At 40.9% G+C, this 14188-nt stretch overlaps 1 protein-coding gene across 1 annotated transcript; it reads left to right on the top strand.

Annotated features, from left to right (window-relative positions):
* The first annotated feature begins 775 nt into the window (after window positions 1–775).
* PPP1R2 (protein phosphatase 1 regulatory inhibitor subunit 2) lies at window positions 776–13882 on the top strand. The gene is made up of 6 exons (XM_057421675.1): window positions 776–909; window positions 5512–5619; window positions 6078–6158; window positions 6445–6548; window positions 7758–7937; window positions 12437–13882. Exons 2-6 carry the CDS (start codon window positions 5537–5539, stop codon window positions 12502–12504), a joined length of 516 nt encoding a protein of 171 aa, XP_057277658.1. The 5' UTR covers window positions 776–909; window positions 5512–5536; the 3' UTR covers window positions 12505–13882.
* The last annotated feature ends 306 nt before the right edge of the window (window positions 13883–14188 follow it).

Below are 14188 nucleotides of genomic sequence, written 5' to 3'. Positions count from 1 at the left end.
TGCTTTTACTGACATGAAAAACAATGGTGTAGATGTAGCATACTCTAAACCTGCAGGAAATGTTCCACACATTGTGGTGGGACCCTTACTGGCATAGATGTGCAGCAAAGCACTTCCGTGCCCTGGGAGAGCTACAGGAGCTGAGCAGGGAGCCAGTGTTCCCACCATCTTTCACCACTTGGACGAGGCTGAGGTGGGAGGGAGGCCCTGCGAACACCGGAAACAACTGCCACGTTCTAGCCATTATCCCCGTTAAAGGTTTAAATCCTAACGGCGCAGCGCCCGCACCCCGGCTGTACGGGTGCCGGAGGGACCCGCCGGGACGCTGACACCGGCACGGGGGCTGCCAGGGGCCTCGGGATTTTGATGCGGGTCAGTTCACCGCTGCTGCACAGTCTCCTGCTGCCCGGCTCTCAGGGATGGGAGCACGCCAACGGGTGCGCGCTGCCGGGACCTCGCCTCGCGCACGACTTGAAGCACGCGCCGGGGCTCCGCGGGCGGGCAGCACCCCCCAGCGCCGGCAACCACGCTCGCGCATGCGCACAGCATCCCGGAGGAAGACTATGGCGGTCCTCCTGCCGCCAGGGGGCGCGGCCTCGGCGGGCTGAGGTGGCGGTACAGGGCCTGTTTCCCGCGCCGGCCGTTCTGACGCGCGGTGGGGAGGCGTTAGTTGAGGCGGAGGCAGCGGCGGCGGAGGAGGTCGGAAGCGGACGGAGTGGCGATGGACGAGCCCTCGGAGTCGGGCGCTTCGGCGTCGGGCCGCTCAGCGTCGGGCCGCTCAGCGTCGGGCTCGGCGGACAGCGCGCCCATCAAGGGCATCCTCAAGAAGAACGGCAGCAAGGCACAGGTGGATGGAGCGGCCTCTGGGGCGCGACGGGTCAGCTCGGCCCGCGACGAAGATGAGCATGGGTGAGAGCCGTGCTGAGCCCCGCGGGGCCTCGGTGCTGGTGAGGCAGCAGCGGCGGTCCCCTGCAGCGCGTCCCCGCTCGGGAACGGAGCGGGCCCTGCGGGGTGGCGCGTCCCGCTTGGGGGCTCCCGGTTCCAAGGGGTGCTGCTGGGCGGGCGGGGCAGTAACGCGGTAAGCGGGTCAGTGGGTCGTGCCCGTGTGCTGCCTGTGCACCGCGGCCCTGCAGCGGCGTTCCGCACGTCGGCAGGCAGCCCGCCGAGGCCGGGGTACTGCCCGCAACGGGTTCGTGTTCACAACGGGCGTGCCTAGGCGGGGAGAGCAAGGGCTTCTGCAGGGAGGGCAGGGAAACTCCGTCCTGGCTCTTGTTGCTTAGAGTGGGTGAGTGGCGGCTGAGGTTGCTGCTGTGATACTTTGCTGTTCATGAAACCCTGGGAGAAATAGTATCGTTTTTTAATGCTCGATCAGAAAGATGAACAGAAAAGTTTTACCGATGCTACGAGGACAGTTTACCACTCGAGACATGCGCTTTGCCATGGCAGGTTTATTCTCAGTCTTCTTAAAGGTAGCTTATTTCTCTGTAAGCAGAAGCATGTACCTGGGGAGAAGACCTCTGCGTTGAAACGTAAGTAAGAAGTATTTCTGGTCATGCTAGATTCATCTGTAAAGATCTCACGCTTGAGAATAGGCACTGTCCGTGTGGTTTGTGTTTTGAGTGACAGGAAGGTCTTGGTTTAATTGTAACATGCTGAATTAGTCCCAATACCGAGGAAGTGGCCTTCAGCCAGCCAAGTAGCTGTCTTTGACAGTAAGAATTCTAGTGCTTTTCTTGATGCTAGCACCCAGTATGCACTGCCCAACGTTGCTCTGAGACTCCTTCACATTGTGATGTCCAGGGTTTGACAAGAACTCTATAAAATTGCCTTTGTCATTTATATTTATTTGTGACATTGCTCAGTGTTGCAAGGAGGGAAATAATGATAAAATTGATGTGCAGTTATATATTTTTTTTAAATAATATGATAATATTCCTCTCCTCTTTGCCTAAGTCATGAATAAAGTCTAAAGTCAGCAAAGCAAGAAGGAAAAGTATTTGGTTTACTGCCTGTGTCAGCTGCTCTTGCTTTCCAGGCAGAAATTATTGCAACTGAAAAATGAGATGATGTTTTTGAAGGAGGTGATTGTAAGTAGCAATGTGCTACATAAACACTGTGATTCTTTTTTTCCCGTCTTCTTTAGTTTTAATATAGTGTAGCACAAGGTGTTTACTGCCACATCAGACATGAAGTAAAACTGGCTGTTGGTAGCCTCTGTTTCATTTTCTGCTGTCTCTTTTGTACCATCTTGAAGAATGATGGGAAATTAAAGTACAAACTGGTGAGCTGAGTATATTGGTATATTGGTTACAGTACACATAATTTCTTGCATGCTGGTAAGAGGGCAGAAGTCCAGGTTTGTCTCCTGTTTACCAATATGAGTAAATAAAGTAAATTAGATTAATTTTGAAATTGCCTTGCAGCTTAAAGGGTATTGTCTAAACCTTGTTGGCTGCATTAGATTTCCTGGAAACATCAGTATAGGGTATTTAGGTTTGTGTGTAGATACTATTTGTGATCAGCAGTGCTTCATTAAGACAGTGTTATTTCTGACTTCAGCAAAATAATGTTTTACTTAAAGGAATGGCAAGTGGTATAGCTGTGAGTTTCCTCAAAGATTAGAAATTGCTTTATATATTCCAGTACCTGTTTTCTTCATACATCTCTAGCAGCAGTCTCTGCTTATTTCTAATGCTGAAATTCAGGTCTAAATAGGTTTAAAAATAGCTGCAGATGAAAGAGCTTGTTGTGTCAGCTGTCATCTTTCAAAGCATAGTGTTCAGTAGAGCTGTCATGTATTTGCATCATCACTGACTTTGCGCTGTTATTAGTGATGGCAAAATTCTTTGGAAAACTTCCTCAATGAAAATATGGTGTGAGAGGGAACTCGTGAAATTGGGACACCACTGGAACTGCATCCTAAAAGCTGAGATTGTGGTCTAATGGTAGATACATTCTTGGCATTTCTTGTATAAAGTATTTTTTGCCTTAAGGGTCCTGTAAGAGCCTGTGACCAATCTGATCCTTTTACAAAGGAACTGTAAAAAGCCCAAAGTACATGTGTTGGAACAGACAAGAGAAGATTCTTTTATGGTAGGAGTAAGTGAGGTGTGAGAGGTGTTCCTGTGAGTAATACTGCTGCAGAAACCTTTTGCCTGTCAAGGTGTCATGTCAAAATATCACACTGTTATGTATATTTAAAGATGCGAGAGAATACAAATGAGCACCCCTGAGATTTTTTCAAAACTCATTTTCTTAAGGAAGATTAGATTTCCTCTTTCTCTATCTGAAAGGGTGTCGGGAAGCATTTGCCTGTGATAGTCCTAAATTATGTCATTAATGTTATGCTGCTCAAGCATGCCTAAGCATGCCAAATCGCAGTCAAGGGAGGTGTCGGTTTTTAGAGTACTTAGTCACTCTCCTGTGATGGCTTTTTACATGGAGGGGTGAAATGACATGTTTGTCTGTTTGCCGCTAGTGATGAGGGTATTTTTTTTCCTATCTGAATTTTAAATTGTGCTTTGGGAGGTGTTCCGCAGCCAAGGCTTTTAGTGTTGGAATCAGAGCTGAAAGAAATGAGTGTGAAAAACTTAAACCACTAAAAGGTCCCTCAGTCTTGTGTTTGTAAGTTACTGAACTGCTAACTGTAGAGTAATTTAGAGAGCAGCCAAAAAGATTCTTCTAAGATTGCCAGTATTCTTACAAGGTATTAAGTCGTGAGTCCAAGCAATAAGCCATGATGTTCTCTGGACAAGTGTGGTGAGCATATGACATGTGATGGGAGTTTCTGCGATCTGTCGTATTTCCTCTTCAACTAAGCTCTGTCTTTTCACAGGAGCTGCATGCCATTGTCCAACTGCTATGGCTAGTAAAAATCTACATGCGCTCCCTGTGTAACTGTATGATCATATTGTGTTAGTCATAGGTGAATTTTAAGCAGATGTTTAGCTGATGTTTAACTGGTGACTTTTCAGCTCCTGAATAGATAGGTTTGAATAGCTGGCATTCCTAAAGTAGAGCTCTTGCTTTGTCATCATGAAGCTCATGACTCTCCATCCTGCCAGAGCAAGCAATCTGACTCACGTGTTGCCTGCTTAGTTTGCAGTCCTTGTGTTAGAGCAAAATGATTACATAGAAGCCTCAAATATGAGAGCGTGGCATCGGTTGCTATATGCTAAGGGGATTAAGCTCGCTTAATGTGTATTCATTTCTGGAATATAAGACTTTAGCATATAGGATTCAGCATCAACTCCCACACCTGGGTTTTTTTTAAATCCCTTTAGGTTTGGGTTGTGTTTTTTTCCCCTATTGTATTATGCAGTCCATAATTTGGAAAGTAATTATGCTTTCCATAAATACAAAATTTAGTCTGTACTTGGAATTTTGTTTTATCAGTTTTGTTTTACAGATAGCATTCTGCTCAAGAACAATTGTGTTACTGAGATTGAATTTATATTTCAAATTTGTTTGTATTTAAATAAGAGTAGTTCAGTTAGTCCTCTAGCCAACTGTCCCCCCCCAAAAAAAAAACACAAACAAGCCCCAAAAAAAAAACAAGCCCAAACAAAACATAACCCTCAAACAACAAAGCACTGTAACAATGACTTCCTTAAAGTAATAATTTGAAATACGTTAATATGCTAATGTGCAAGGAAATATTAACTAGTGGAATTATTGTACTATTCTAAAGTTAAATGCCTTGGTTTAGTCTAAGGGAAAGACCACCTTGCATGTGGCTTTTAAATCAGCGGAGGGGTGACTCTGGTCACAAGGCAGTTGTTTTCCTTGTGACTTTTGTGAGTCCGGGTGGGCTTTTGTTTCTGCAAATATACATGAAATGGTACATTCTCTGATTAGCTGAGGAAATTCTAAATAATGTAACATCATTGGTGCCTGTCTGTGTAAACTGTGAAACTCCCTAAGTTTAATTACAGCAGTGAATCAGTTGTGGTTTATTATTCCAATTTTAGATGACAATAGTAGTACTAATAACCAGCTTATTTCAGTGCTATTTATTTTACTGCAGGAAGTTGTTTGTTGGTTGATATTATTTATGTAGCAGTTTTACTAATAATCATAGCTCATCCACTGAGCAGAGGTGAGGTGGGAGTTCTTGGTTTTGTTGAGGTGTTGTGGGTTGTAATAAGAGGAAGAATGATTTTACACTAACTTGTAGCAAGAGTAGACAGCTAACAAGACAATGATTGAATGGGGCCAATAGTCTCTTGAACTATGTGAATAAGAATGCTTTTATGGATCACTGAGTTTATCTAGCTATTGTGAATTTCCAGGGAAATTCAGCTGCATTGATACTTTGTCATGACTTAACTAAAGTATGTGTAGAACAGTATTTAACAGCCATTCTTTGAATGTTCCTGTGTGTCATAACAATATTCTGTGTGCTTAGTATGCAGTGGAGGTCAAAACACTTTCTAAACATTCTTCCCGTGGCCAAACAGAACTAAGTATTTTTAGACTAAAAGAAAATTTGACTTTGTTTTCTTATTTTAGTAAAAAATCTCAGAAGTGGGATGAAATGAACATCATAGCTACGTACCACCCAGCAGGGAAAGATTATGGCTTGATGAAAATAGATGAGCCAGCTACTCCTTATCGCAGGTAGGCTTGCTAAACTGCTGCCCTAAATGAGGGCAGGAGACATAGTAGTTTTATGACAAAATTGACTTTGTGGGTAATATTTATTACAGCTGATTGCCTGACAGAATGTGCCTACCTACTGGATATATACAGCATTCAGATTTAAAAAGCTTCTGAATAAGGCTTATAGCTATTGAGGAAGATTGTCAAAAAGACAAAGTCAATTTTTAGGAGGTTTTTGTCTAGCAGGGTTTAGGCTTTGAATGGTGTGCCTGACTTGTATTGATTTTTTTTTTTTTTTTTCAGTTAACATCTGTATAGTAGAATATAAAGTTGTATTGATATTTAGATTAGATTTGAAAGTTTTGAAAGTACTGAAGGAGTCTTCTAATGGAGTGTTGTAAGGTTTTCACTGTTTTATCAAGCAAATTTTAAGCAGCAGATTATTGATAAAGGCTACTTTTTGTTTGCCCTCCAAGCATGGTAGGAGAAGATGATGAAGATGCAGTGAGTGATACAGAAGCAAATGAGCCCGTAAGACCAGATGTGTTGAGTAAAAAGTAAGTATTGTCATAGAAAATTGACTAATTTTTAAGAGAATTTTCTCTTTCCTGGAGTATTTTTTCTTTATGGAAAGTTTTTGCTAGCTTCTGTAAAGTCCAACTTTTGCTATTGACAAATCTAGTCGTTTTCCGTGTTTTATAGTGCTACTGGTACTTTAAACCTCTCGCAGGTTGTTAGTACACATGAATATAGCAAAAATAATGAGCAAAGCCGAGTGCTCTGAAATATAATGTATGTGAAAAACTTGCTGGTTTAGCATTTTGTTTTGCATGTTTTTTGTAGACTGGCAGCTGCAGCTGAAGGCAAAGGACCCAAGATTATGGCAAAGCAAGAGGAAAGCAGTGAGGAAGAGGAAGAGGATGAGGAATTAACACCTGAAGAACGAGGTAGGCATAAGTTGTTTCCTTTGTTTTGTTTTTGTCCTATAAATAGTTTCAGATTTTTGGTAAATATATTTGGGAAGAAGTACTATCAGAAAAATGTTGCGATTTTGAAAAGAGAGATTGAACAAATACACTGTTTCTAATCAGGACCATTTGGTTTGGGATCTACACAATAAACAGGAATTTGCTGTTACTGTCTGTCCTTTTGTGTACAAGCTTAAGGTGTGGGTGTTCCTCTTAAGAAACATAGACTTGTCAAATAAGCAGCTCTTACGGTTTTGGGGTGAGGGAGTAGTTCCTATTCCAAAAATATTTCAGGTAGACTTAATAATTCAATGAGTACCGCCACAATTAAGATGCTGCTAATTGCTTGCAAGCATACAGATGATATTTCTGTTGTTTTCAAAACAACTGGTAGATGAATCCAGCAGGAAATCTACATTTGTTCTGAAGCAGATCACATTTTCAGAAGAGATGTTTTGTGTTGGCTTGGGCTAGAACATTTTGAGGAAACAGTCAAACAATAATACTTCTAAGGTTTCAGGCTTGTATTATCTATCTGTAGCTTCTCATCTTTCCTGGCCCCAACTTTGATTGTGTAACGTTATTATTTTAAAGGAAGGAAAAAAACCCCACAGTGTTGGGGCTGCCAAGAAGCAAAGTTTAGTTTAATTTTAATGCGTTACTGCTAGACCTGATAATGTTTAATATGTGGAGCAAAGTTAGGCTTCAGGCCGTGGAGACAGTGGAAAATATTTTCTTCATGTGGTAAATATCTCTCATAACTGGCCTTTGGTAGCTAGCCAGGAGTCAAGTTGGACATCTGCAAAAGTTCATCTTCTGTCCCATCAGTACTTTTAATTTGTCCTTAAGTTTACTTGGAAACAACGCTTATGGAACTTCAGAATTTTGTTTGCTGTTACTAGATGCTTCTCTTGGTTCAGACTTGCTCTTACTTGAGCTGGGTTCTTTTACAAGTGCTTCAGCCTTTCTGGTCGATTAATTACTGGCCTTTTTATAAGTCAGACTCATTCAAAAGAATGCTCCACTGCTTGAAGAAAATAATTTTAGTTCAGGGATTTTTTATCATGTGATCAGTGGAATTTCAAGGTAGATAAATTTGACCTAGGAAGCAGTTAGTGCATCTCTGAAGAGAAAATAAGCTGATTTTTTTTTTTAAGGGACTAAATAAGTATTTGCATTTGTCAACAGAGAAAAAGAAACAGTTTGAAATGAAGAGAAAAATGCACTACAATGAAGGGCGAAACATCAAACTGGCAAGACAGCTCATTGCAAAAGAACTACAAGGTGAAGAGGACGATGATGATGAGGATGAAGAGATGGATGATGCTGCAGATGTAGAAACAATGAATACAGAAGTTGCCGATCATGGTGAGCTGCCAGTTAATCAAAAAATGTGTATAAGTATTAGTGGTCCTTTCAGCTGTTGGGAAGTGGACACACTTAAGTGTGAGAATGAACAGAAAGGGTACAGTATGTATGGAACTCTCCATGTGCAATACTGCATGCTGTCTGGATAGGTAGATCTGTAGCATGGTACCAAAACCATCAGTATTGCTAAATAGGGTGTGGGCTTTTGTTTGCTGTGACATAACAGAAGAGCGAACATCTCTGCTTCCTACTGTCTTCCCCAACATAACTGTTTCTTGGTAGTGAAATTGCCAGCTTCCTTTTTAAAGGAAGAGCTGCCTTGTATGGAGCAGTTAAAGCTGTGGCCACACAGGGGAGCCTGGCTTTATGTTGTGGTTCAGTTCCTGTTCTGCTCCCAAACCATCCTGTAGGCAGCAGTGGGAAACTAGCATGAATGCTTCCTCCCTGTTGAGAGTAGTGTATCTAAGTTCCTGCATAAGAACTTCTGCCTGTCTTACTGTAATGTAAAACTGCTGTTAGGACTTTGGTATGCTCTTGTCCTTAAGCAGTAATGTTCTTTTCTATAGCATAGGATAAGACCCTCAGCTTTGCTTTTAGTGCAGCTTTGCTTTTAGTGCAGCTGCTGGAAGCAAGTCAGATTTTAGCTGGGAGCCCTTTTGGAACCTGCTGCAGGGCTGCCTCTTGATAGGAAACTCCTAAAACTAGAGCTTGACACCTCCTCTTCCATCTTTTAAGCTTCTCTTTGGGTGAAAAGGGTAGACTGTATAATGAAGGTCTTTGTGGTGTGGGTTTTTTTTTTTGTTTAGTTGTTTTTTTTTTTGTTCTTTTTTTTGTGGTGGCCTTCTTTTGAATCATTACAGCTGTTCACTACCCTGTGTTCACCACCTCTGTGTTTAACAGCACTTCGAACAAGTTTTTGGCACTAAAAAAAATAGACATCTGTTGCTCATGAGAGTAGTGGCAATGAAGTCTGTAAGCCTCATTCATCTGGTGCTTGGCAAAGCTATGTGATGTTAGCACGGTCTGCAAACTTGGGAAGATGCTGCATGGGTTTAACTTGGTTCACACTTGCTCTTCATAACCATATGAACTAGGGTCTCTTCTAAAATTAGAATAAATTCCACACAATAAAAAGGTGATTTGCAAAGTTGCGTATGTTCAAGTTCTGTGGGTTGCACATTTTAGTCCCATTACTAATTACAGAAGGGCTAAAGCCTTCATAAATGATCCAAAAGGGTCATTTGGTATGTGTCTGAGACCTCCTAATAATGGACTGACTTTACCCAGTAACTTAATATATGCCTTAGAATGGCTATTTACTAGAACTTCACTCTCCAGGGGAAAGGAGGGCTCCAATAGGCAACCTTATGACCTTTCTCCATGGCTTGAAGCTGCCATCCTGCACTCTGCTGTAAAACAGAGGCAACTCCGCTCGCCAGCTACATTCACCAGTGGAAAGAAGGCACACCTTTGCAGCATTTTTCCATCTCTATTGTTGAAGTCCATTCCACCTTCCTTCATAACCAGCTTCAGAGCCACCACTGGTAATTATCAATTTTAGACTGCTCATGGCCAATAGATTCTATTAACATAACTGCTAGACAGTTTATTAACCTGTTAACTAACTAGTTCACTTCCACAACAGGGCATATAGAAATACTTGCCATTAATCTGATGTAGTTTTCAGTTCTTCACTTTTGTTTTCTATCATTCTGCTTAAACTCTGATGTTTCTTTGTCTCCTAATGTCTCTATCAGCTATCATTGCTTTTGGTCTCTGTACCTGATCATTCCTCTGAGGTCAAGTAGTGGTCTTCCTTTTGTAGCAGCTGGTGAATTTAAAGCCCTCAGACTGATCATGTGTTGTTCTTTGTGGCAGGGTTAGTCAGAGGATGCTGAATATGGATAAAACTGTTAATAAACCTCTGTATCTTCTGCCACTGCCCATGTTTTAAGAAATTGCTATACTGATGATAAATGTTCAGCAACACAGCTATATTAAAATAATGTCAAAGTTTACTGAAATAACTTTTTTAAGGTGACATCTCTTTATCACTCTCATCTGTATTCTGAAGGCACAGACGAATCTCCTTGTTTACACATGTTAATTAAACATGTCAGCTACTGAGCGTTTCCTCAAATAGCTGGTTTTAACACTCGCTACTTGGGGTTTTTTTGCTAGTCTGTGCGTTTGGTCATGCTATGCTTTTGATCATATTGAGCAGCTGGGTATTTAAAACAGTATTTCAGTTTGTTTGTTTCCTTCATGGAAATGGATTAAAATGCTGTTAATATTCTTGTTCCCGAAAGTTCCCTGTTCGGTTTAAGTGTGTGGAAAGATTATTCATCTGGATGAGCTCTTCAAAGAGCTGTGTGACTTCAAGTAGTGTTTTGAAATGCTTTCTTACAGAGCAGAAAAGGAGGATTTTCTTTATTCAGTGTATTACTGGGTGGTGCAGGACCTGGTTTTGGCGATGTCTTATTTTGGCTTCGCCCTGTTAAAATAACAGCTCTGATGCTGAACTTTAAGTGCAGAGAAATTGTCTGTCTTTCTGCACGTTGTATTGTGGCTACATTTTGATAATTTCTTTCATTCAACCTTGCTGCTTCTGAAGTTGGATATCATCTGATGATGTGGCCACCAGTCCCCTGTTATGTCTGAGTCTGTCAATCTATGTAAGCAGGACCTGGCATCCTGTGTCTTTCTATTCCAGTGGAATAGCATGATTTATGATGGTTATTCTAGGACAAGATGTGACATAAGAGGTTTTTCCTAGCGGTCTGTTGTGACTGCAGGGCCCTGATAGCTCCTAGGTTGTTTTTCAGGCAGTTTAAGACCCTTTTCTCACTTAGAAATATTTATTTTTTGTCCATGAAGATCCTTAAAGGTCCTGTGCTTCTCTTATCTGATGTTCCTTTCCGCACTCTAATCCTGTCTGGTTTGTATATGAGTAAAACTAACAATACTCTCCTAATCTCTACACTCTCCTTTTGAAGAAAGGACTAAAGTCTTAGGACAGGTATTTAAGAAAGTTTCTGTCAGCTACCACCAGATCCGCTAATGTAAGTTGCACTTCTGGTTACAGACTGAGATTTCTTGCTGATTGAAATGAAGATGGCCAGTCCAGTCAGTAATGGTGAGAACTGTTTTCGTATTTTTGCCCGTTTTCATCTTGGGCTACCAAATGTTTTAACTGTATAGGTCATTCCTTCTTGCCTCAAGTAACTGTACCTTATCCCATGTGCATGGGTTCTAGCACCCAAGCATTTTGGTAGAAAAGAAAGCTAAAGTTGTAATAGACTGCATTAGGATTGCTTGCTTTAGCATTTCAGCTTCTCTGGATTTTTTTTTTTTTGGCTACTCCCTATTTATTACTCTGCAAACGGCATAAATAGCAGAAGTGACCTTTGTTCCTCTTCATAAACACTTTTCCTTTAGAAATTTTGTTTGAAATCACTGAAGATGCCTGATGTAGGTAAATTTAAGCATGATGATTTCAGTGCAGATCTGTCTTTTAATTCTGCTACACAAAAGTATCAGCTGCAAGGGTGTGATCGATAGCAGTTCATTTGACAAGCAGTAAAACTATTGTTCCCTCTCTATGGTTCATTTAGCATTTATTGCTATAATAGCACTGCTCAGATACTGCTCCTGAATTTAGCTCTCAGATGACTGAGTGTGCCCTTTTGGCCTTTGGGAGATACAGAATACATTGTGTTTTCTTAACCAGGGTGGGTATCACCCTGAAGATGACTGAAGTGAGAAGCCTGGGAGCATACACTCATCATTTTCACTTGTTAGCTATGTTATGTGCTTGTTAAACTGCACTTGTTATACCAAGCATAACTCATGTGCAAGCCTAACTGACCTTTTTTAGAGATTATTATAATCTGGATGTGGTTTGATTTGTGCTTTATGCCACTGATTTTTTGAGGTGCCCATTGTATGTGTGTATATATATATATGTATATACATATAGAGAGAGATGGGCTTTTTCATATGCACTAATGAGAAGGAGCTTTCTCTGATTTACTGATGTTCTTTGGGTCAAAACCATGAGTTTAACGACTTCCTGAAAAACACAACAGACTCTGTTTGCTCATTTATGAGCTTGTTTAGTTTTAAACTGTCTTATCTGGAACTGAAATTTGTCCTGAAAAGCACTATGCTTGCTTGTGTTTCAGGAACCTCATGTGTTAGTTTTGCAAATTGAGGGTTTAAAACGTCCCCCCAGTACCAGGGGTGGTGAGCATTCAGTGCTTGCTATGCTGAACAATGCTGTTAGCCATCCCCTTGGAACATGAGGGTGAAATAACTATTCTAGAAGTTTCTGTGCGCTCGAACGAAAAGCTTGTACGTTGCTAAGGTGGCTTTGCAAACATTACCCGTGGAGAAGCAAAGATGATTTCAGGAGGGTATTTGTGTGTGTTTTGAAAATATGCAAGGAGTGTGAAGAATTACCTATTCTATTTTTTTTGTGTGTAATCTTTCTTATGCAGCACATGCTACTCGTGACCAGCTGGAAAGTAGAGCACACAGCATAGAAGAAATCTGTCCAGAACTGTAACTGCTTGTCAAGGACACAAATATAAACACCGCTTCACAATTTTTGCTATTAAGGCTCTTAAATATTGAGAACCATATCAGTTACAATGTTGTATTGCCAAGAATGTTCATTTTAGACTTGTCTCTTGGGCAGAAAAAAGCCTGTCTAATTGATTTGTTCTTGTGCCTAGTATTTCATGGAGAATACTGCTTCATAATCTGTTCAACCAGTATGGCATTCCCTGTATGTATAACGCTGATTATCTTGCGTAATGTACTGTTAACTCTTCACGCTTTGAAACAGTATCTTTTGGGTTTTCACTATTTATTTGACAGTGTGCTAGGTGTGATGTCTCCTATGGAAAGGTTTTGGATTCAAGAGCTAAATGGTACAGCATATATCAGATTAACATGCAAGCTATTTATCAAATGTGTTATGCTGTTTAAAAAGGGATTATTTAAGTCTTACAACTTTTTTGTAAAGTGTGGACCTGTTAATTTAGATTTCAGTACGTTATTACCTGTATTTTCCCCATCTTTAGAAGAACTGTATTACTTTTTGACTGGTGTTCAGAACTGGTTGTTATTTCTGACTAAGGCAGTACTAACATCTGGTGGAGGGAATGTTTTTACACTGGAAATGTGCTAACTTGAACTTTGCATTTAACTGTCCTTATCTCTTCCATCGGGACTGGATGTTCTGTGGAGCTCTCTTCAGGTTATCTTGAGAATGTGGATGTTCCCTCCAGCTTTTCTCTTAAAACCACATGTACTGTCACTCTTCTGGCTCTTGTATCAAACTTTTGGTCCTTTTCAGTTTCATGAAGAGTGCTTTTGCTACTAGCATCTGAGGAAAAAACACCCAACTATAAGCAAAACCACATCAGGACTGAAGATGAGCTGAGTTTAGGCTCTGGTTGTTCTTTATATAAAGATAACTGCTGCTGATCACTTCTGGGGTTGGCAACCTGCATACTGAAAACTGCTGGTCTAAATCTTCCTGTATCCATTGCAATTGACAGCAGCTGGTTTTGTAAAGTGAAGGCTCTTTGGAAAAATAGAAGGGAAACTCCTTAACTCAGATACTTGCCTACAGTGTGGTTGTACAGTCCCTATAAAGAGGGATTCTGAACCTGCAAATTGCTGTAAACAACTTTCCACTTGGTGAAATCTGACTGGTGAATGTTCCAGTATACAGAATAGTTTCTGGGTTTTATTACACAAATGAAGTATACACTTAAGCTTTAGCTTGGTTATGAAATATAGTGTATATCTTAATTTTGATCTGAATTTGATATGTTGCAAAAATCCATATAATTATATGGACCTGTTTTAAAATGTCTTTTTGTCCACTGTACATGTGAAGTTTGAATAAAGGAATGAAAGTTATTTTACAGTTACGTGCCTTCTCAAGTGTGAGCTTTCATGAAATCCCACAGAGATTGAGAATGAATAAGGTAATAGGATGCTGTTCTTTGGAAGATATATACGGGAGTAATTAACGGGAATGGATGCATTGCCAAAGATACCTGTGAGTTGTACTAACTGGGTGTTGTAGTGTTCCTTTCCCAATCCTCTCCTCTCCACAGGGTTGTCCATTGTGGGATATTTGGTTTAATAACGGCCTGGATCAGGATTAATACCATCTTTTCACAAGAAAGATTTGAACACTGTTTGGTCTAGTGTAGTGATGCCAGTTTATCAAT

The sequence above is a fragment of the Pezoporus wallicus genome, unplaced genomic scaffold, assembly GCF_028554395.1.
Source record: "Pezoporus wallicus isolate ANWC-B61680 ecotype Strahan unplaced genomic scaffold, APGP_CSIRO_Pwel_v1 scaffold_7402, whole genome shotgun sequence".
Classification (NCBI taxonomy): Eukaryota; Metazoa; Chordata; class Aves; order Psittaciformes; family Psittacidae; genus Pezoporus; species Pezoporus wallicus.
The sequence above is the reverse complement of the archived record's forward strand: the minus strand, read 5'-3'. Positions and strand labels throughout refer to the sequence as shown.

Coding starts and splice junctions, on each gene's coding strand:
- PPP1R2 (XM_057421675.1), top strand. CDS start 5,537: ATGAACATCATAGCTACGTACCACCCAGCAGGGAAAGATTATGGCTTG. Junction 6,159..6,444: donor CCAGATGTGTTGAGTAAAAA/GTAAGTATTGTC, acceptor TGTTTTTTGTAG/ACTGGCAGCTGCAGCTGAAG. Junction 7,938..12,436: donor TACAGAAGTTGCCGATCATG/GTGAGCTGCCAG, acceptor TTTCTTATGCAG/CACATGCTACTCGTGACCAG.